The sequence below is a fragment of the Rhea pennata genome, chromosome 1, assembly GCF_028389875.1.
Source record: "Rhea pennata isolate bPtePen1 chromosome 1, bPtePen1.pri, whole genome shotgun sequence".
Classification (NCBI taxonomy): domain Eukaryota; kingdom Metazoa; phylum Chordata; class Aves; order Rheiformes; family Rheidae; genus Rhea; species Rhea pennata.
The window spans coordinates 90,599,265-90,620,046 of NC_084663.1; the positions used below are offsets into that span (position 1 = coordinate 90,599,265).

General features: G+C 43.0%; 1 protein-coding gene across 3 annotated transcripts in view; it reads left to right on the plus strand.

Annotated features, from left to right (window-relative positions):
* Window positions 1-15,166, plus strand: part of ARHGAP31 (Rho GTPase activating protein 31) — a 64,624-nt gene extending 49,458 nt beyond the window's left edge. For all 3 annotated transcript variants that reach the window (XM_062595402.1, XM_062595408.1, XM_062595418.1), the window contains 5 exons: window positions 1,301-1,425; window positions 3,843-3,902; window positions 4,576-5,202; window positions 5,572-5,876; window positions 6,781-15,166. In XM_062595402.1, coding sequence (XP_062451386.1) covers window positions 1,301-1,425; window positions 3,843-3,902; window positions 4,576-5,202; window positions 5,572-5,876; window positions 6,781-9,249 — 3,586 coding nt within the window. In that variant the 3' untranslated portion in view covers window positions 9,250-15,166. The remainder of the gene's footprint in view (window positions 1-1,300; window positions 1,426-3,842; window positions 3,903-4,575; window positions 5,203-5,571; window positions 5,877-6,780) is intronic.
* Window positions 15,167-20,782: the final 5,616 nt, after the last annotated feature.

A 20,782-nucleotide genomic window follows, 5' to 3' on the forward strand; every position in this document is an offset into this window, starting at 1 on the left:
CTAACACTAAGAGATACTTACGTAAGGGTACCTATGCTGAGAAAAGTCTGGTGTCAGCTGACATTGCTGCAATTGTTGATGTTGCTGCCCAGCATATTTATTTATCTGCTGGTGTATCCATCTGTTTCTCTATGGCCACTCCACTGTTTGATTCTGAGAGATTATAACCTCTGCAGCAGGAGACTGATTAATCTACTGACCGATAAAGCACTGTGGCAAAGATATTTCTTCAAACTTGATATATTAAAGCAAAAATGATCCATCTAACAGAATACTGACAAGAGGTACATGGATAACCAGCTTAAGACAAAGGGTGTGTTGTCCTCTTCCACTGCCTTCTCTTTTCTCACTTGAAGGTCCTATCCCTTAAATATGAATCCTTTTTGTAGTACTGGTTTGTTTGATTTGAGTACTGGTCTGATAGAAAAGAAATATGGGGGTAGAAAGCCCACTTTGGAAAATGAGATAGGGAGATAAGAGTTCTTTCCCTGAAAGAGGTGGAACTGAAGGAGGCAGAATGGGTATGAAGATAAGTGGAACAGAGCTTCATGCAGTAAAATGCATAGCAGAGAACTAGCCTCAGATGTAGTAGTTTCTTGCTGTTTTAAGTTGGGATTTCCAAAGAGGCATAGGGAACTGGTGTCCTGTTTCCTCTGACATTTAGTAGAATTTGATTTAATTCCCTTAAGCCTCTTCCTTTTGGTTAGTATCTTACACTAACATATGATCATGAAACATGTATGGTAAAATTCAGGTTGGCTTGAGAAGCATTAATAGATAATTTGTATTAGGGACTCCTTTTATTTTTGCAAATTCATAGCAACTATAAGACATACAGAATTTAAAGGTTAGATTTTTATGCCCGGTGATAGTACATGTTCCATGAGTTCTCCAGATTTATCTTATATTGTCATTAAAAGCTGGTAAAAAGTTGTTTTTCTGCAATATGTTGCAAGAGAGTACTAGACTCTCCTCTCCTTTCTGGAGGCAGGCATAGTTGGTTGGTCAGTTAGTCACAGCTGCTTTTGCATCATGCCAGAACCAACTCTGTGAATAGTCAGCTCAGGAGTCTTTGCAGCTATGACATGGTTAAATCAGCAAGACAGATAAATCACTTACAGATAAGCAAGAGCTGGTTGTGCAGCTATGCCTTGCATGGCTTAGAATCACAAAAGTAGAAAAGTAGAAAATAGAAAAGAGGGGCAGTCTTGAGGTGAGAAAGCTCAGGAGCTTTTGTGGGATACCACAAAAAAAAAAAGTGTCTGGGATTTGGTAACCTCCTGAGTCCTTTCTCTTCCAGGAGAAAATTATCTACCAAGTCCAAGAAATGGAAGTCAATATTTAACTTGGGCCGTTCTGGCTCAGAATCAAAATCTAAACTGAGTCGAAATGGGAGTGTCTTCGTAAGGGCACAGAAGCTCTCTGGTAAGTATACACTTTCTGGCTAAATATCTCCTCAAGCAGCTTTGCCTGTGCACTGAAAGCATGGGACAACCTGCATTCATAACACTTATACCATTAGACTTAAGATATGGTATGAAGAGTAAATTAGTTGAAGGGTCACATGTTTGTTGCCTGCTTTTGTAGATATCTCATTTTCACGTGATGGTGGGAAGCAACCTTAAGGAAGATCTATCAGACAGATACAGTAAATATTCCGTTTTGGTCTTGTGATAAACAGGCTCCCATTGCCCAGCTGTCACATTTAGGGACTAGGAAGTGCTATGTATTGTATTCAGTTGGATCAGTCCACTTTTCCTCCCCAGACAGCCTCTCACTGCTTTCATTCTTTACACAGCACTGAGTGAATGACAGTCCTTTTGCTAAAGGGCATTAAAGAACTAATTGTGTTCAGTATCTTTGTAATAAACAAGGTATCGTGAGTTCCTATGGTTCCAGTCTCTCAGCACTCTGAGGGAAGTGATTACTTTTGCAGAATTTACAAGGAAAAAGATGTTTTTTCTCCTGGCTGTAATCCCAAATTCTGCCCTCTTCTGAGCTGCAATCTCTTAAGCACTGTGCTTCCTAGAAACCTGCCCAGTAGTGACAATTCCAAGCATTCAGAAATGATGAGTCAAGTTCTCAAAGTCATGAAGTTGTCTTAAAAAAATCATTATATTTAAAAGAAAGTATAACTTCTTATCTAATTTCCTAAAGGAGTGATTTGAGGTCTAGTGTTATGTCTTTTTTTTTCCTACCATCTCCAGGATTAGAAACTTGCTAACTTGCTTTTTAAAAAGGTGATAAAAGATGATAGAGGTATGAAGATGTGATTTTTTACATAATCTCATGACTCTCGTAGCTGGTGTTTGGAGGAACCCTACTAGGCAATGCAATACTTAAAATAGTTAAAGTTGGCAACATTAGCTGCCACCACATACAAGAGAGGCAAGAGAGGCTATATGTGAATGAGATGTGAGTGTGAAGTGCTGGATACAACTCTTTTTGGACCCTTGCCTTGCCCTATGTTTTGGACATGCAGACAGCCTCATATAGTGTGTCCATGCAGGTGCTGGAATAGCTTTCCATCCTATTTTGATCAGGGGACCAACTTCTCAAGTTCATAAGGAATATTGTGCCCCAAAATAGTGCTAACCCAAGGATGTCCAGTAGCGTTTGGAGCCCAGTGATGGCAGGGGTATGCTTTGTTCCAGACACAGTACTAAGTGACAGAGGCTGTACATTTTCAACAACAAGACACAAAAATCCAGAACTCTGCAGAGATTTAGGCACTGAAGCAGGGCTTTTGAGTAGCTTGGCTTTAGTGTTATGTTTTTTTGTACTCTCTGTTTACAGCCTAATGTAAGGAAACAGATCACCCTTCTATTTGAAACCCAGAATGTGCCTTAGCATAATTTGTATCCATGCGTGCAAGTCTGTAAGTTGCATAAAACTTGAGTTTCGCAGCTTGAATTCTGTTACTCTGGGAATACTGAGCCAGTGCTCAAGACATCATGCCATATGAACGTAAAAGGTAGCCAGGATTCCAGCTAAATGCAAAAAGTAGCTGGAGTTTCTCCTGTACTGATGTGAATGTCAGGCCCTGAGCCCTTAATTAGATAAACAAATCACTTTCTGCCTTACCTATTTTATGCAGCATTGTAAATAGCAAACTTTGCTCCTGGACATTTTCCAGAGCTCCACTGATCTTTTTCGGGCAGCCAGTGACTAACTTATCTTTCTTGCCAGCTACCTTCCCCCTATCTCTGCTTTTCAGAGTGATAACAGTTACGTCCTTCCAAAATCTCTCAGGAACAGACCTGAGACAAATCTAGTGACAAATGACAACTTATTTCTGGACATATAAGTCCAGTGAGGATGACCAGAAAAATAGGTTCCTTATTGCCTTCCCTCATAAATTTTGCAGAATGCTTGCTTGAGGCAGAGTATGCTCATGCCAGTGGGACAATCTAGGAGTGCAATGTAAAAATAACCTAACATTTGCTGTAAGGAATGACAGGTGAGAAAGCATTAATGTCAGTTTAGTGAAAAAGTCCTCAGAACCAATGGCCTGATGTGATAAGGGAAGGAATGGAGCATAATAGCTTTGGAGATGTTTGTATTTCATGGTAGAGAGTGCTGGCTGACTGGGTTAAGTATAGTTCTGCACGTGTCTGGCAGGTGCAAAGCTGTTGTTAGCACTAGCTGATCCCCAGCTGTGTGGACAAGTGTTGTGGGCAGTAAGATGCATGGTGTGGATACAGAGGGAGCGTGCCTGAAAACAGAAAGTAACTTTGATGCCTGTCTAGCATGTCTGTTTATATGTAGCCTTTGTTCTTTATGGGCTGAAACCTGCAAAGCTACAGAATCTGAAGCCCATTTCTAAAACTCATTTTTCACAGAAAAAGCAACTATTCGGCCTGCTAAGAGCATGGACTCACTGTGTTCCCTGCCAGTGGAAGGTGAGATACATCATCTGTACTGTAAGAGTGAAGGGCTGGGCTGCTCTGTCCTGTTTCTCCATGTATGCTGTGGGTCTGTTTTTTGCTTACCTCAGTGCGTTGTCTAATCTTGTGTGTTTATGGCATGTCTCCTGAAACATGCCTCCACCTTAGTGTGCATGCACTTTTAACCCTTGTCTGTATACTTTTATGTTGGTATATATATCTGAAAATTATCACTGTGCCTGGCTGCATCTTTATTAGCAGTAGGATTGTTTTGATTCAGTTTTTGATTATTTGAGTGGGCACAAAGTTCCCATTTATAATGAAAAAAGGTATAAAGCAGTGAAAAAGGCATGAAATAAGCCGCCAAAGCCCAGGGCTGTGATCTTAGTGGGCAATGCACACCAGCACTAGAGTTGGTTGGGTTTGTTTCAGAATGGCCACTAGTGAAATTCAAAGATAATTTCCACTGGAGGGCATCCTATCCAGTCCTATTTGCTGAGTTTAAAGAGGGATCCATAGCTGGAGCCTAAAGACATTCAGTGCCTACTGTTCCTGTCCCTCTGAGGAACTACAGGTGTTTACCTGGCCAGGCCCCGTCGCTAGAGGGACTGAGGAAGGCTCCTCATGGGAAAAGGCTACTGCTAATGTTTCGCTTTCTGTTGACACCCTTGTATCTTCCCTGCTCTAGGGGAGGATGAGAAAAGCAGATTCAAAAGGACAGTGACTACTGGAGGTTTTTTTGTCCCAGTGATGAAAATACGGACAGGAGGCACAGGCAGCTCGTACGACCTCAGCAAGGAGAATGAGTGGGAGCAGGAAGGATCTGCCATGGGGGCCAAAGGAAGCTCTGAGCTGAGTGGGGAGAAAGGTGCTCCCTGGGCACCACAGACAAAGTCACCTCCTGAGCAGCTGAAGGTCTTCCGGGCAGCAGAGGATGCTGAAAATGAGCAGACTTCCCCCAAAAGTGGTCGCATGTTCTACACCTCAGAAACAGCTGCCAAGTCAGGCTTTCCAAGCAGCCTCTTTCCTTTGGAAGCCTCCCCTCGTCACCAGAGGAAAGCCCTGAACATCTCAGAGCCCTTTGCTGTCTCTGTCCCGCTCAGAGTATCTGCAGTCATCAGCACCAACAGCACCCCCTGCCGTGCACCTGCCAAGGACAAGCCTTCACTCTCCAGTCTAGAGGAACTGTCTTCTCTGATGCCCGAGAGCCCAACTCTCACTGTCTTGGAAACAGGGAGCCACACAAGGACAGACCAGGTCCCAGAGAGGAAGGAGAAACAGCCTGGACCTGCCCTGGCAGCAGCAGCATCCAAAGGTAAAAGCTAGTTAGGGAGATGTACCTGCAGTCCCTACTGGGCTAACCACAGCCATGGAGCTGCAATGCAGCTCAGCCCCAGTGGCACAGAGGCTTGCTTATATGGTAGGAGCCATAGGGTGGGTTGGAGTCTGAGCCAGGAGTGGGTGTTGACAGTGGCTGACTAGGTTGGTGTTTGCCGTGATAATGAGGGTGGGAAGGTGGGTGTTCCCATATCGATGTCCTGTTATGCCTAGAGGGATGCCAAAGCTGTCTAGCTTTGTTCATGTCGGGTTGAACCAGCACAGCTTCCTTTCTGTCAGGGACTACTGTTAGGTACATGCTCTTTGTCTCAAGTAGTTAAATAGTTCATTCGTGTTTCTAATCCAGGTTCTCATCCTGAGGAGTTGGCGGCAGCCAGGAAACCGGAGTCCTTAGAAGCTCCACAGCCCGCAGCAGATAATCAGGAGACATTATGTGGGCAAAGCAGCAGCACAAGCAGCAGCAGCCTCCAACAATCCCCAGAACAAAGTCCCAGCTTGGAACCAATGCCAACCTTAGAGATTCATATGGGGCTGCTCCCTGCAGACAAGGCAGAGCAAGGGCAGCTCAGGATGAAAGAAGGCTCCTCAGAAGTCAGCTGTGGCCAGCAGGAGAAGGCTAAGGCAGAGGAAGGGTTGCATTTAAAAGATCTGGTAAGGAAGCAGCTGTGAGAAAAAAATGTGGGGGACAATGTTAACAGTAGTGACTAGGAAGCTCTTAGAAGTTTAATTGTGTGTCCTTAGTCACAGAAATTCAGACCTAGGCTAAATAGGATCAAAACCTGAGCATGTATCCGTTTCACTTCTATCTGCCTCACCGTGTGTTGATTTACTTTTATACAGCTACCTACTGTCCCCTCTTGGTTCTGTCTTCCTGTAACTATAAAATTGCAGCCAGTACAATCTATCAGCTGTAAGACTCTACAGATGTGAGACTCCAGTTGTCTGATCATTCTGACCAGTCATCTCTGAACTCTCCTTCTGTTTTTGCTGTCCTGTTTATCAGTTCCTGGACAGCCTGAGCAATTTTTTTCTCCCCCATTCTCTACACACTTCAACATTTTTTTGGCCTCCTCTGTATGTCTAGCTGAGGCTTTTCACCAAGTTTCTTACAGTGATACTCATCTCTGGACAGCTATTTAAAGATTTGTTGATGTAGATCCTTAAATAGATTATTCATTCCAATGAAGTGTGATGCCGCATTTGCCAGCAGTAATTTGGGAATGCAGAACCTCTGATAAGGCCAGGGGAGCATTAAATGGGAAGAGCTGAGAAACAGTCTAAGGACATTCCAGCTACTCATTCACCTTACTTTCATAGGTACAGGGCTCTTTTCAGGCCTCATTCTGACTGTGTCTCAGATATTCTCTTCCATAAACCCACTTGCTTATAGATATATTTCCTTAGCTGGGCAGGTAGCAGTGCATGTGTGTGTATTTCCCATAAGTGCGCTTGTCCAAGAGCCTGTCTATTCTAAGAGGGCTCTGTCAGGAAAATGGAGGAGTGACTGCTGGTAAGTTACGAATTTCCAAGTCATGGCATTTCTTCTGTTTTTCAGACTGAAGAGGACCCTGCTAGTGCCTTGCTAGAACCGCTGTGGCCAGAGATACAGCAGGAACTGAAAATCATTGAACCTGAAGAGCTCTTGCCCTTGCCATCAGCTATCCCAAAGACAAGCCTAATTTCTGAATCCTCTTCTTCAGTACAGACAGATAGCTCTTCGTCTGGCCAAGGACAGGGTCCAAATCAGGCTGAGCAGAAATCTGCAGGCAGAACAGCACAGACCACATCTCAGGTGCCTGTATTTGGTGCCACCAGCGCAGAACATTCAGATGGCCTCCTCAAATGTCAATCTGAAGTGACTACACAGCAGAGCTGTGCTCCAGCCCTACCTAAACTGAGTACTCTTCCAACTGCCACAACTACTCCGAAGAACCATTGTCCAGTCATGGAGGACAGTATCAGTGAATGTCTCACTCCTCCTCTGGACTGGAAGCTTCATAGTCAACCAGAATTTAATGAGGTTCCCCCAAGAGAAGACTTTTCATGTTCCAAGGGAGCATGTTCAGAGATAAGGAAAGAAAAAGACAGTGCTTGCCAGCTGCAGCAGGAAAAGGATGATATTACCAGGGCCCAGACTCAGAAGGAGAAGCCTGAGAAAATGACTGCTGATGGAAGGAATACATTCTCCTCCAAGGTGCTGAGTGGAGCTGGAATCCAGGAGCCAAAGGAGGGCAATGCTGTAAGCAGAACTCATGATGCTGGTGAACAGGATGAAGAGGATACTTGGACAGATAATGTGCAGAGCTTAGAACTTGTAGAGCCATGGGAGGATCACCAGTGGGTTACAAGCCCTCTCCATTCTCCCACCTTTAAGGACATTCAAGAAAAGATGATACAGGAGTTACAGCCACATAATCAGAGAACAGAGACAGGCCTTTCTCTTAGACCACGATTCAGTCGTAGCCTCTCTTTGGATAGTAAAGACACAGTGATGAGTTTGTGGACTATCCCATTCTCTTTCACAAATGTCACTGAACAGCATCAACCTTGCAGTGACATTCTACCTGGGACTTGTGAGCTGCCCAAAACAGAATCTGTCTCCCCGTCTAGTTTGGGCAAAGCTAAACAGGATGCAGATGAAACAAGCCCTCCAGAAGAGCCTTTGAAACCTGAGGGGCCAAGGTATTCCCTCAGCAGAGAAGGAGAACCAGCCAAGATAGAGGGACTCCCCAGAATCCCTCTTTCAGAGCAAGAGGAAAAGAAAGTGGACACAAGCAAAGAAAACCCCTGTAGCTCAAAGCCTGAACTGTCTTTCCCATACCAAAATCCCGTGGACAGTTCTTTACAGAAAAAAAACACAAAGGAGGAGTCATCCACATCTCAGAACACTGCTTTGAGAGGAGGATCTGTTACCAAAGGACTGTGCTCTGCCACTGAATCACAGCTGAGTAACAAAGGTGAAGACATACTGCGTAAAGGGAGGACTAGGCCATCATCCCTCAACTTGGATTCACTTCTTCCAGCCCCAGATTTCTTCACCTTTGAGAGCCTTGCCAAGCCCTCTGCCTCTGGGAACCTTTTGTGTGGCCAAAAGGAAGTAAAATGCAGTGATTCTGTCCCATCCCTTCCAACTGCCTGCCCTGCTGTGAGTAAAGGTGTTCCCTGGGTGTCTCACTTCAATGCCCATGTGGATCTAGACTTGGATTACCTGGCAGTGGCCCACGCCACCACTGGCCGTCGGAACTCTGCCCCTGTCAGTGTGTCAGCGGTCAGGACCTCCTTCATGATTAAGATGTGCCAGGCTAGAGCTGTGCCTGTGATACCACCCAAGATTCAGTACACCCAGATCCCCCAGCCACTGCAGGCTCAGAATGCTGCTTCATCAGCAGAGAATAAGGAAGCAGACACCAAGCAGGCTGGCAGGCAGGCTCACCGAGCAGCATGGGGCCATCTGGAGGCCCCAAAGAGCCCATTGACAGAGAAGAAAGCCAAAGCAGAGAAAGAAAACAGTGACCCGACTCAAAAGGACTCAGCCAATCCTTGGCATGGCAGCTTCAGCTCTCCACTGGAACCATCTCAGTCTAATCACAACCCTGGCCTGGATGTCCCTGTTCTGCGCCGAAAGCGCACCTCTGAGGGTGAGTCTGCTGGAGACACCCCACAGTCCTCAAAGATGGAGAGGCCTTCAGGGTTCTCCAAGCCTTCCTACAGATCTAGGCCTGGGAGGCCTCAAAGTCTGATTCTCTTCAGTCCCCCCTTCCCCATTATGGACCACCCATCCTCTTCAGCAGACTCCAGGGTGTTGTTATCACCCATAAGGAGCCCCACTCAGACCACCTCTTCGAGCCCCATTTGCGGCGACCTGTCTGAGACATCACGGACAACACCTGAGGGAGTGACTCTGCGGAACAAAATGACCATCCCCAAGAATGGCCAAAGACTGGAGACCTCTACCAGCTGCTTTTACCAGCCCCAGAGGCGCTCGGTGATTCTGGATGGACGAAGTGGAAGGCAGATCGAATAGCAATATCTTCCCTTACTCCTTGTCCCTGGTGGATGGGATGGTCTACACCAAGACCAACTTTGTTGCCATTCTTGCTGTTATAACTATTCTGTGCAAGAAGGATCCAAAGCCTTTACTGTCTCCTGCAGAACATTTTGTTATAGAGGGCCTTTGTGTTCCTTTTCCTTCCCTTTCTCACTGTTTCTTAGACCCTCACATTCTGCTTTTTTGTCAGCCAGTTCCGATGGAATTTGTCTTTCCTCATTCATGTTGTCTAACAATCCCTGTGAAAGTCTCATCTTGTCTATGAAAAAAAAAGAAAAAGGAACAATAAATCTTGGAATAATTAGAAAATAGGACTGGGAGGAACAGTGTTCCAAAGCACTGTAGCACAGGGTGCAGGGGCACACATCTGCCAAGGAGGTGAGTCCAGATGTTAGGGACATCCTTCCTTCTTTCCCCAACCATCATTAAAGTACCATGCCTGTCCATCTTGCGAGTCTGGTTTGGATAGCATAAGTAAACAGTGTAGGAGATCGGTGGTAGCTGAAGCAGAAAGTGAAGCAGGTGTGACCAAGTCACACACAGTGCAAGTTACCCAAGGCTATTCTAGTGGCAAACATACGATCTGAAGGTGCTGACTCCAGCTCTTTTGTTGCATCAAAGATGTGCTCTTTCCAGCATGTGCGAGGGCTGGAATAAAAGTAGCCTGACAGGAAAAGCCTAATTGTTTTTTTTTAATCTTCCAAATCTTGCTCATAAATTTTATTGTGCTCAGCCACACCTTCTTTTGGCAGGCAAGATTTGAGTGTGAGGGAGGTTTGCAGCTGGCTGCCTAGTAATAGAGGATACTCAGTCTGGTTTCAGCGAAAGTGAAGATATGGTCATAACAAAGGCCAGTATCAAATATTTTCATCATTGCTTAAAACCAGTTGACACCTCTGCAACTATCTCCAGCTGTGTTCCACACTGCCATGAGCAAAGTAAGAGAATCTTCTGATCTGCATGTCCTTGAGCTACTGCCTTCTTGCACTCTGGCTGCCATGTCTGTGACCCTTGGTCTTTCATTGCCACTCTGTGGCATGTCCCCAGGTATTTCTTCCTCCTTTAAATGTCTTCTCCTTGTGATTTTACAGTTTCTTTTGAGAGCATGGCTGGCTTTTACCTCCCTACCCCTCATTGCTTTCAAATTGATCAGAAGTATGGTAAAGGGGATGATTTGTGGGGCCACAGAACAGATCCTGAATAATATCCTGAGAGGGAGATTTGAAGTGAATTAAACTGTCTCCTGAACGGCTGTTATCATTATAGGAAAATACACGTTCATACAAGCAACAGTTGCCATGGGAATAGAATTAAAGCTTCCACTATAAAGCCTCTAACTCTTAAGTTAGCTGCAGGCTCATCTTTTGCCCAGTACGTGACTGTGGGTGATTGCGAAGTCAGATACAGCCCATGCTATCTCTGCAATTTAAATGTCACTAGTGACTATGAAGGAGACGGGAACACAGGTGTTTCTGCCAGCATTAAGATTGTCCCTGTAACGATGCCTACAGGGGGCATCATTCATGGAGATCTTTCAGTTTGTAGGCCTTCTGATGGATATTATAGGCTATAGCTTAAACAGTAACTGAGCAGCTGGTAGAAAGTGCTGCAGCCACCACAGTGGATGTCAGTCAAAAGTTCCCAAAGGCTGCATATTTAGATCTTTGTGTGCTAAAGGCTGCTGCAGTGCTGGCATTTTCAAATTCTTGGTAAACTAAGCTCATGAGCTCTTGGTCTGTATTAAAATTGTCACTTAATTAGAGTCATTGAGGCTGGAGAGCCCAGATTCTTGATGGTGCTCTCTCTTCACTCTCTTTGATTTCTCAAGGATAGAGATGCCAGAGTACTTCTGAGAAGTTCTGTGCTCACATATGCAAGGAATATATCTTTAGCAGCATATTCTCTTGCCTTATCCAAAGTGAGTGAAAAAACAGTGGGCTTTGTTCCTGTCACTGGTTGCATATTTGATCCTCCCCATTGTATTCTGCACTTGTGTATAATGCAATATAAGAGGGAACAGAGTGGAGAACTAAGTTTCCATGTTTTATTCAGGGAGAATATTAATTCTGAAAATAACCTAGAGTTCTTGTATGGGTTCATGTTCTCCCACAGGTGCTAACAAGTGCTTTACTGGGGCAAGCAGAGAAGGGTGGGTCCAGAATATGCAGCTTTATGACAGTTGTATTATCCTGCTCCCAGAGCAGCCTCCCATTGTAACAAAGTGATTGCTAGTCCATGTTTTATGTCCATTGCTATGTTCCTCATAGTTAGTAAAGCTCTGTGCTGCCTCTCATGGCACTTTTTTTATTGCCTCATGGGAAAGTTTTTAACAAGCACAGCACAGCTGATGGCAAATTACTTGGGAAGATGTGGTACAGGTACTATGGTAAGGCTTTACAGAATGTAATGGTAGAGGAAAGGATGCCTAAATTTTTTGGTGTCAATGAAATGGTTTGCTTTGGGCAGGGATTTATGTTCTCCCTTCATACTCCCCTACTGGAAGTTCTGACTGTGAAGCCATCTGTAACAGAGCCAGTCAGGCTCAGAAAGTAACGCATAAAAAAAAAAAAAAAAAAAAAAAAAAAAAAGTGTGAAACCTTAGCACCTTAAAAACATCCCTTTTTTCCCCTCCTTTTTCTCATATAAGCTGATCTATGAGCAAGAAATGAGGTCCTGGCAATTTGTATATACATATTCTGTCTTAATTCTTAACGGTGTTTCATTAAGTAATAACACTGTTGCTGTAAATGGTGAAATTTGCAAGAAGAAAATCATTAGAAAATTTTACTTAATACTAAAGATTGGCCTAAAATAAATCTGGATCCAGACTGTAGTTTTTGAAGATTCTTCAGAATTTGAGCTTGTATTCAGGTCCTGGATTTTAATTAACCAGAGCTTCTGAAAAGTGATCTGAATTTTGTAGCTTGATACCATCTCTATTTAGAGTTCCAGCTCCACCCTTCAGCTGATGTACCAAAATTCCAAGAGCCTAGCCAAGTGGACTTAACAGATGCACATCACTATAGCTTATGGTCATGACTGAACTTGTATTAAGAGAGCTGAGGTAAAGCCCTAAGTCCTGCAGAACTGGCAGTATTTGCTAATTTTGTTGCGTAAATGTCACCATGCCCAACTCCAGACCCAAACTTTGGTAGAGTTTGTAATGCTCAGTTGATTGTGGGTTCCTGTTGACATTGATAGCTGCTGTTGGCTTCAAGGACCACGGCCTAATACAGCTGGGCAAAGCCAGAAAACAGAAGCCATCTCCCATTCAGTGGTGGTGATTTGTGGTTGCAGCTTCCTGAGACCTCACTTTGTTAAGCCATTTTTCTGACTGAGGTCAGCTTCAAGGTCAGACCTGATGTCACGTTCACTTTAGAGCCCTTACGTTGATGTCTACCACCCTGCACTAGCAGACTGAACCAGAGACTGGAAGCTTTTGTGAAGCTAAGGGTTTTGGAGTTGTACACAGTGGGTACCAAACTCCTGCCCTCCAGCAAAACCCCTCAAAATTGGAGGTTCTGAGAAAGGTTTTATTTTTTCTGTTGCTTGTTCTTGGGTTTGTTTGTTTTTTCTGGGAAGTATTGAGGAGGATAGAACAGATTTAGGAGAGGGAGTCTGGCCCAGAATTTGAAGTTTTGTATAAGGGAGAGCTGAGCTGGTTATTCTTGCCATTATGGAAAGGATCTTCCTAATTAGAATGGCACATCATTTGCAGACCTCTGCAGAATCTGCAAGGGTCACTCCATAGATCCTGGAGTACATTCAGCTCTCCTGAGACTATGAAGAGTGTAAAGGCCTTCTTTGTGAGTTTGCAGATCACCTCAGTCATGATTTAGTAGCTAACAGTTCTAGCAATGTGAGAAAAGAAAAGTGGCTGATTTTGCTTCTACCCATGTTAAAGGGGGTTTTGTGCAGCTTCTGCTAAGTGCAGGAGCGTTGCTCAGTGTGAAATGGTTGGCCTGGCAAAGACAGGAAACACCAGCTGGAAAGGAATGACATGAGTAGATGTTAGCTCTTGTGGGAGCTGCCTTGTTGGAGAGAGGGTGAGCAGAAATGAGGGTTGTATTTTACCTTATAAACCACATTCCTCTGGGCCACCCATCCCATCCTATCCTTTAATAAAGAGTGAAGCACTTCTCTTTTCACCTTTAGGGCTTCAGAGGATCTTAAGTTTGCATTAGAGATTCCCTCATCCAGAGCCCAAAAGGTGCAATCAATCTATTTTCTTTCTTTATGAATTCTGAAATGCCTGTAGTGGTGAATAATGTGCTAAATTTATATATTTTTTATGTATATATATATGTATATGTATACATATATATATAAAAGAACATTATATATAAATATATTAAAAAGGAAATGTAATTAAAATTAAGGAGTTGTCTAAATAGAATCCTACACATTTGTGAAACTTGGACAGATGTATAGAACTGTTTCTGTTGCAAATTTCCTAGCACCGAAGGTGAGACATGAAACGGCTTTTTGCCCACAGAGGAGAAGCTAATTAGTTCTGGCTAATCTGTAGTGGGCAGAGACCCTGAAGCTGCCTTCCTAAGCAGGACTGTGTCCTGGGAGAGGAGAGGTGGGATCAGGGGAGACCAGAGTGCAAGGCTTAGCTTAGCTTAGCTTCCCACCACCAGCTTCTCTCCCAGTCCTTGAAAAAGCAAACAATCTACTGGAGCACATATTCTCTTCTGGGCATGCCCAGATTTTGCAGTTGTCCCTTTTGATTCAATCTCTAGGGGGAAAAAAAAACAAAAAAACCCCCAAAAACACTAGGGGCTGGGGAAAACATGCAGCTGATCCCAGTTCTGTTTAGCTTTTCCCTGCTACCAATCAATGTAATGGTTTGCTGATCCTGCTCTAAGCATGGAACGGAAAGCTTGCCATTGCGTTCAGTTCGAGCTGGAGTAGGACTTTCACAGGACTGGAAAAGAAGGAAAGCAGGAGGCAAGTGCTTCTGGAGGGCTCCATGCAACAGCCGAAGCCTTGGATTTTATTCTTAGAGGCACAAGTCTCCTTCAAAATACTTGTTTCTTGCCACATCAAGGGAAGAGTTGGAAATCAGACGCTGTCAAAAGGATTGTCCCTTGCATACCCATCCTTGATATTGATTATTTCTCCTGCTATCCCTGATGGATTGTATTTTTGTTAAGCTTTGTTTTTCTGTATGGACTTGACTGCCTTTGTGCCTTATTGCTTAAAAAAAAGAAAAACAACACCCATAAAAAAAGATGTTTTGCCAGGTCTCAACCATGAGATTAAACTGGAGTTTTTATAGAAACAGACCTGTGCCCTAGTGATATTTTGAAACATCTACTTTCTTCTAGATCTGGTTTATGAACACACTGAACAAATGCATCTATCTTCCTCTGACATGAAGTTTTAGCCCTTATATTCTCATGTGAGTGGCCAGGAAACTGAGCTGGTCTTATACAGGTTTTAGTTGTGGGGGTTCAGCACATGTTTTTTTTTTATTGAGGCTAATGCAAGCTGCTGCTGCTCAGCAACTCTGAAAATGAAGGGAGGGCATGAAGGCTTTTGTAGAATTTCCATTATTGAAGTGCTTTGAAGTTTCCAAGGCTGAAATTCATCTTTCTTCTTACCATTTCTAGTTCTGCCAGGCTGAATTTTCAGTAATGCAGAACCACATTATCCTTCTTAGCACAGCTCCTGCAGAATTCTGCCTTGTCTGAAATAATGTAGAGCAACAGAGAGTAGAGGATAGAAATGTTTTGGGATCCCAACACTTGTAGAGGGAAAGTCAAACTGGAGCAAGAGAAGTTTCTACAAATCCTTCGGTGCATTGTGTATGCACTTCTGTTGATTTGCAAAGGCTAAGGAAGAACTTAACAAAACTGTGAATTAAATTTCCTAGTTCTCTGTGTTATTGCAGTTCCTCTTCGTTTCAGTCTCTAAACTTAGTATGGAAGTGAACATTATTAGTAGCTGTCCCTTACTGCACACCAAAGAAAAAAGCTGAAGGTTCTTGTGGTTGTAACCTCAGCGGGCATATCTGCAGTCCAACCTGCAGTTCCAAACAGCAGAAGAATCATTACATTAAAAGAAATACATTTTTCATTTTTTCAACAGCTGAGCCCACCACTTGACTCCCTTTCCTACCTCCTTCATGATTTCAATTTCCTTTTAGGAAAATGCCTGGGTTGTGCTTCCTGCTTACCCTTGGCAGCTGGCACACAAAGTAGGACAGAAAAGCATGTCTGTTTAACTCTGTAATTGTTCCTAGCCCTAGCCAATTATGAATGCTGTACAAGAAACAGTATTTTTGTATTCTTTTGCCACAGAGTCTAATAATGACTTGACCATAACGCAAGAGGAGAATCCCAAACTGCCTCCAGTATTCCTATGATTAAGGAATTTAAGCAGACGGTGCACTAAAGACTTATATGTCCTCCAGTGAGAATTGTGCCCCAGACTGGTGTGTTTAAATACATAGAAGTACTTGAACACAATTTCAGCCAAGTCTCTATTTTAACATCAAAATGGGCTGAAAGTCTGACTCAGGCTGAATATCTGCATGGGTTATATTGGAAACACCAATTATAGCATCCTAGATACTTTCAGCTAAGTCAGCCAGTCAGCAAGATTAAGCAAATTCCCAGATTGACTGTTTACTAGGAAACAAGCTAGCCCAGCACCAAAGAGAGCCTGATACCAGTGTCTCGTGCATCCTTCTTGCAACACAGGAGTCCAGGCAATGGTGGACAACAGGACATATCCAGCAGGTACCCAGCTGGAGGGAACTAAAGGTAGATGGGCAGCAAAGGAGAGGCAGGCAATGCAGGGAAGAAATTTAGCCCAGTGTAGGAGACTTAGGCCACAACAAGACAACAACAACAACAAGAGCAAGACCATATTGGCTAAGATGGAGAAATGAGTGAGGTCTCTGAATTCATTTTTTGCCTGAGCAGGAAAAACTTTTCAAAGAATATGTTTTGTCTCCACAAGGGTAAAGGGACGAAGAGTTTCAGAGTTAAGGATCAAAAAGGAAGCAGGAGCTGCAAAACTCAGATCTGGCCAGGTCCTGAACATCCCAAAAGTTAGATAGAGCAACAATGTTAAAACAAGATTCATTCCCTGATAAAAATGGGTAGCTATTTTCTCATGTCTTACTGGCAAATGGCAGCGTGAGAGGAGCTGGGTTTTGCATATGTGGAAAACTCATAGGAATGCCATCCTGAACTTTAGGTCCAGACTCATCTTTAAAATGGACCTGTTTTCTCCCATAGCACATCTGCTGCATGGAGTGCATATCTCTCTCTCACTTAAATGCTTTATCTGAAAGACCTGGAAATATTTGAATTCAGTGAGAGGAAATGACTTCAAAGAAAGCTTAGTAGTTGCTTAAGAATGAATCACAATGATTGGAAACATGAGAACAACCAGAGCTGGAGAAAAAAAGAGTAATACATGTGATTATTATTAAACAGAGGAATATTACAGATAAGTAAAATCTGAAGAGGAAAAACAAAAAAATCTGCAAGTCATAAGACAAAGTTGAAACAGTCTGAAAAGTATCAGCTACATTCTTTCCTTCCTCCATCATAACAGTAAGGAAGAAGTTTAGATCATCAAAAGTAGGTGCTCACAAACTGCTTTACTCACCTTCTTTTGTGTCATGAGACAATTTGTTTTAAATACCATGTGTTGGAGAGTGAAGGCAGAAAAGAGATGTGAAAAGACTGGGCTAACTCACAGAAGCGTCAAATATGCTGCAGGGATTATATGAAGTGGATTTACCCTTCTCAGTGTCTGTGCTAGCCACAATACTCTGCTAAAGGTGAGTGTTGTCTAGTGAGAACAGAGATGGGAAGTTTTCAGTCCTGCATTCACTCACAGTCAGTAACAGCCCTGAGGAGACAGAACAGATCACTGTTCATCACTTAGCTGCATGCAGAGTTTATCTCAACTACTGAATGTGCAAAACCACAGGTGACCTTGCCCACTCTGGAATTTTACTTCATGTGCAAGCTAATATAATCAGAAAAGCCTTCACCTTTTCTCCCTGTTGAGGAAGGGGTCCTGTTGACCCTCAGCAGTCATCCTCAACACCTCACACAGTAGCATACCACACGTTGCAGAGGCTTTCTCCAGTTGCAGGGCTGCTAAGGTGTGGGAGAAAGAGGCTTCATTTACGAGTTAGCTTTAGGTCATACTTAGTCCCAATAAACTTGTTTTGGCACAAGTCTCTGCTGCAAGGAATATGAAATAATAAGATGCCAGGACAGTGAGCAGGATGGGAGATAAATCTTCGGGGTCAGAGGCTATAGTAGACCACTGACACTGTGTCACTAGTTTATGCAGTAAGGGGCGGGGGGGGTAGCCAGATGCAAGCACATCACATAGTGGCAGGGCATCATGTGCCGTATGTGAAATGACAAGGTAAGGATAAATAGGGAGTGTGAAAGAGAGTCTGTGCAAAGAGATCTCATGCAGAAGAAGAATAAGCAGCACAAAGGGAATGATAAAAGAGGAAAAGGCAGAGAAGCCTGTAGGAGAAATGAATGCAAGGCATGACATACACAAAGGCAGGCCCGCATTGCCCCATGACCCAAAGAAATAATCATTTCAGTGCTACCAACTCCAAATATTCAATACTTTGAAAGGCATGGGGTTATGTTTCTACATATATGGGAGGGGAACAGCAAGGATTTGGGATTCTTATTGACTTATAAGTCAAACTGCTCTGTCAAGTATAAACAAAGGATGCCTCTCGATAAGATGTGTCTGATTTCTCAGAGCTGTGGATATTGCAATAAATTAATATTCTAAAATTACAGCTGGTAACTCCATGGGAGAATTGAAACATGTTTTTTTTTTTTTTTTTTTTTGCCAGAAGAGAACTGTGAAGAGTCACACCTACAAAAAAGAAATACACATAGTAAGTCTGCAAACAAAGCACATAACTCCCACTTGGAGAATTTTTTCTTCATCTTGTCTTAGTCTGTCAGTTTTCATCTTTTTTTTCCCTTCATCTTGTCTTAGTTCAGCAGTTTTAATCTTTTTTTTCTTTGTCTTGTCTTAGTCTGGCAGTTTTCATCCTATGCAGATTGCCAGCTCCAAACAGTGCATACATCCGTACCCTCAGGCAGTGATCCAAATAGCTGAGAATGAGCAGGATTTCTTTACAAGCCTCAGCTAACACATGAACCAGTTCCCCATCATTCCTGTCACTGACTCCATTCTTTCCTCACCCTCCACTGGAATCCTAGGTAGGGGACTTGCAGAGATTGGAATCAACCTTCAAAAGTTGAAAAACCAGAAAAAGCTGGGCAGGATTTTTTACAAGCCTGTTCAACATCATTCTGCCATAAGCCAGGTCTCCTTTTCCCTCCTTAGCTCAGGTGGATAAAGCTGGGTGTTTCTCGTTGCATTGTGGCTTGCTTGGCATTTCTGCAAAGATCCACCATTGCTCAGATCACTTGTTCATCACAGCTTTTATTTTCATAAAACAAAAATTATAATATGCCAAGTGAGCTAAATACTCAAGAAGCAGAAAGCAAATTTGATGAATCCAAACTTAATTGGCTTAAACTGCTACTTTTGCCATAGGTCAACAGGATCATTTGCCATGGGCTGACAAAGATAATACCACAACAGTCTATTTAAACTAGTCTCAGTTCTTCTTTGCCTACAAAACCCTGGAGTATGTTCTTTATATTGAGAGCAGCTGCATAATAATGCCACATTTAGAGATAGGAGGAAGTAGGGACCTTGAGACCATAGGGTCTGAAGCAAAAGTCTAGAGGAAGAAAATAAGATTTTGAGGTTATCTGGTAGAGTGGCCCTAAAGTCTTCATCCTACAAGCCATTTCTCCAGCCATGCCATATGCAGAGGGCCTTGCTAATCCTTAGAAGGTCCTACATCCAATCATTTCCAATCCATTTGCAGAGCTTTGAGTTTCAGAAATCCCTCAAGCAAGAGATCTTCATGCAGATGTGTAACTATACACCTAGGCTGCATGCAATTACTTGGAAGAAATTGGAGGCATTTGATCAAATAAGGATAGAGGCTGTGTATATTGACACTGTCCCTGCTCCCTTGCTTCTGTCCGCTCTGCTAGGGTTTTGCAATTCACAACAAGAAACATCAAACCAAATCTTTGCTATTGCTAACTTGCTTAGAAAAGCTCTGATTCTCTTTAGATTTCTTTAGATGCAGGTATTATTTAGAGTTTTCAGCAATATATGCAAAAAATAATAATAATAATAAAAAAAACCAACTAAAACCCACAAACCCAGATCACTAATATACACTGTCCCCATTGTCTGTCTCACAAAAGAAATGCTTAAGACTTAAAAGAAAGTCCTTATTCCTTAGTGTCAAGGCTCTTAAAGGAAGTCACCACCCCATTAAATCAGTGAGCCTTCCACAGGTTCTCCCTTTCTGGAGTGGCTGATCCAAGGGGATTTTTCTTTTGGAAGACACACACACACACAAATCTACCCCTTTGTGTTACAGGGACCTATTTCTTCTTCAAATTATCCACCTTCCTAGCTCTGCCTATTTTTCTCCCCCATTACACTGGAAAAGGACTGTTCAGCTACAAGCTTTTTGTTGCACTCTATGTCAGAGTTTGAGGCACTCAGATCTTCAGAAGGAGTTATAGGCGTTTAAAGCCTGTATTTGCACTGCCCAGGATGTTCTAGATACAGAAATTTGTCATTTCCCCTTCCTGAACATAGGATCCTTAACAAGAAGGAAATTTCTCTTTTTAATTGGTATTTTGAACAATATACAAAAATGAAGACTCAAGGTAGCTGGTAAGCTCTCATGACCTGGCCCAGTACACATTAAGAAGAGGTTTCACCTTAAAACATTATATTCAGGAGCATATTTCACACAACACATGCAACTGCTGAAGCATTCATTAGAAACAATACCAAATCAGTCTGAGCTGAAGTAAACAACTTCTGTTAAACTGAGTAAGAATTGTTAGCTCTTGCTGCAAGAATCAGATTTGTTTCACTTGGTTTCTTGTCTGCATTTTTCACAGGAGTTACTTATTGTCATTATTTGCAATTTCTCTCACTTGATCTGGGGATGTGGCAGGTGAGTACACAGGGAACATGACCATATGCATGCAGTTAACTGAGGCAGAAAGCATGGTAATCTAGAGATATGACAGCCAGTTTTGCAAAGGCACATATAGCACAGCACCCTTGTATTCTGTACATGTTATGATTGGTGGTATGAAATTTTGTACAAAGTACATACAGCTTTTTGAAAGGGTCATTCTTAGTGAACAGAGCATTTCATGGACTGGCACTCCTGAAGGTAGGAGTGCATACAGTAGTTTCATCAGTGACAAGAGGTAGGCTTGAATATAGGCAGCATATTGCAGAGGAATGAGCTAGCCTTTTATTGGGCTTGACTAGCAACAGACTTTTTATCTGTGATATTTCTTCACTACTGATGCACTTAAACTCTTAGAGAATCTGCATTATTCTAAGGCAAGGTGTGACAGAGACTAGGAACAGAAGT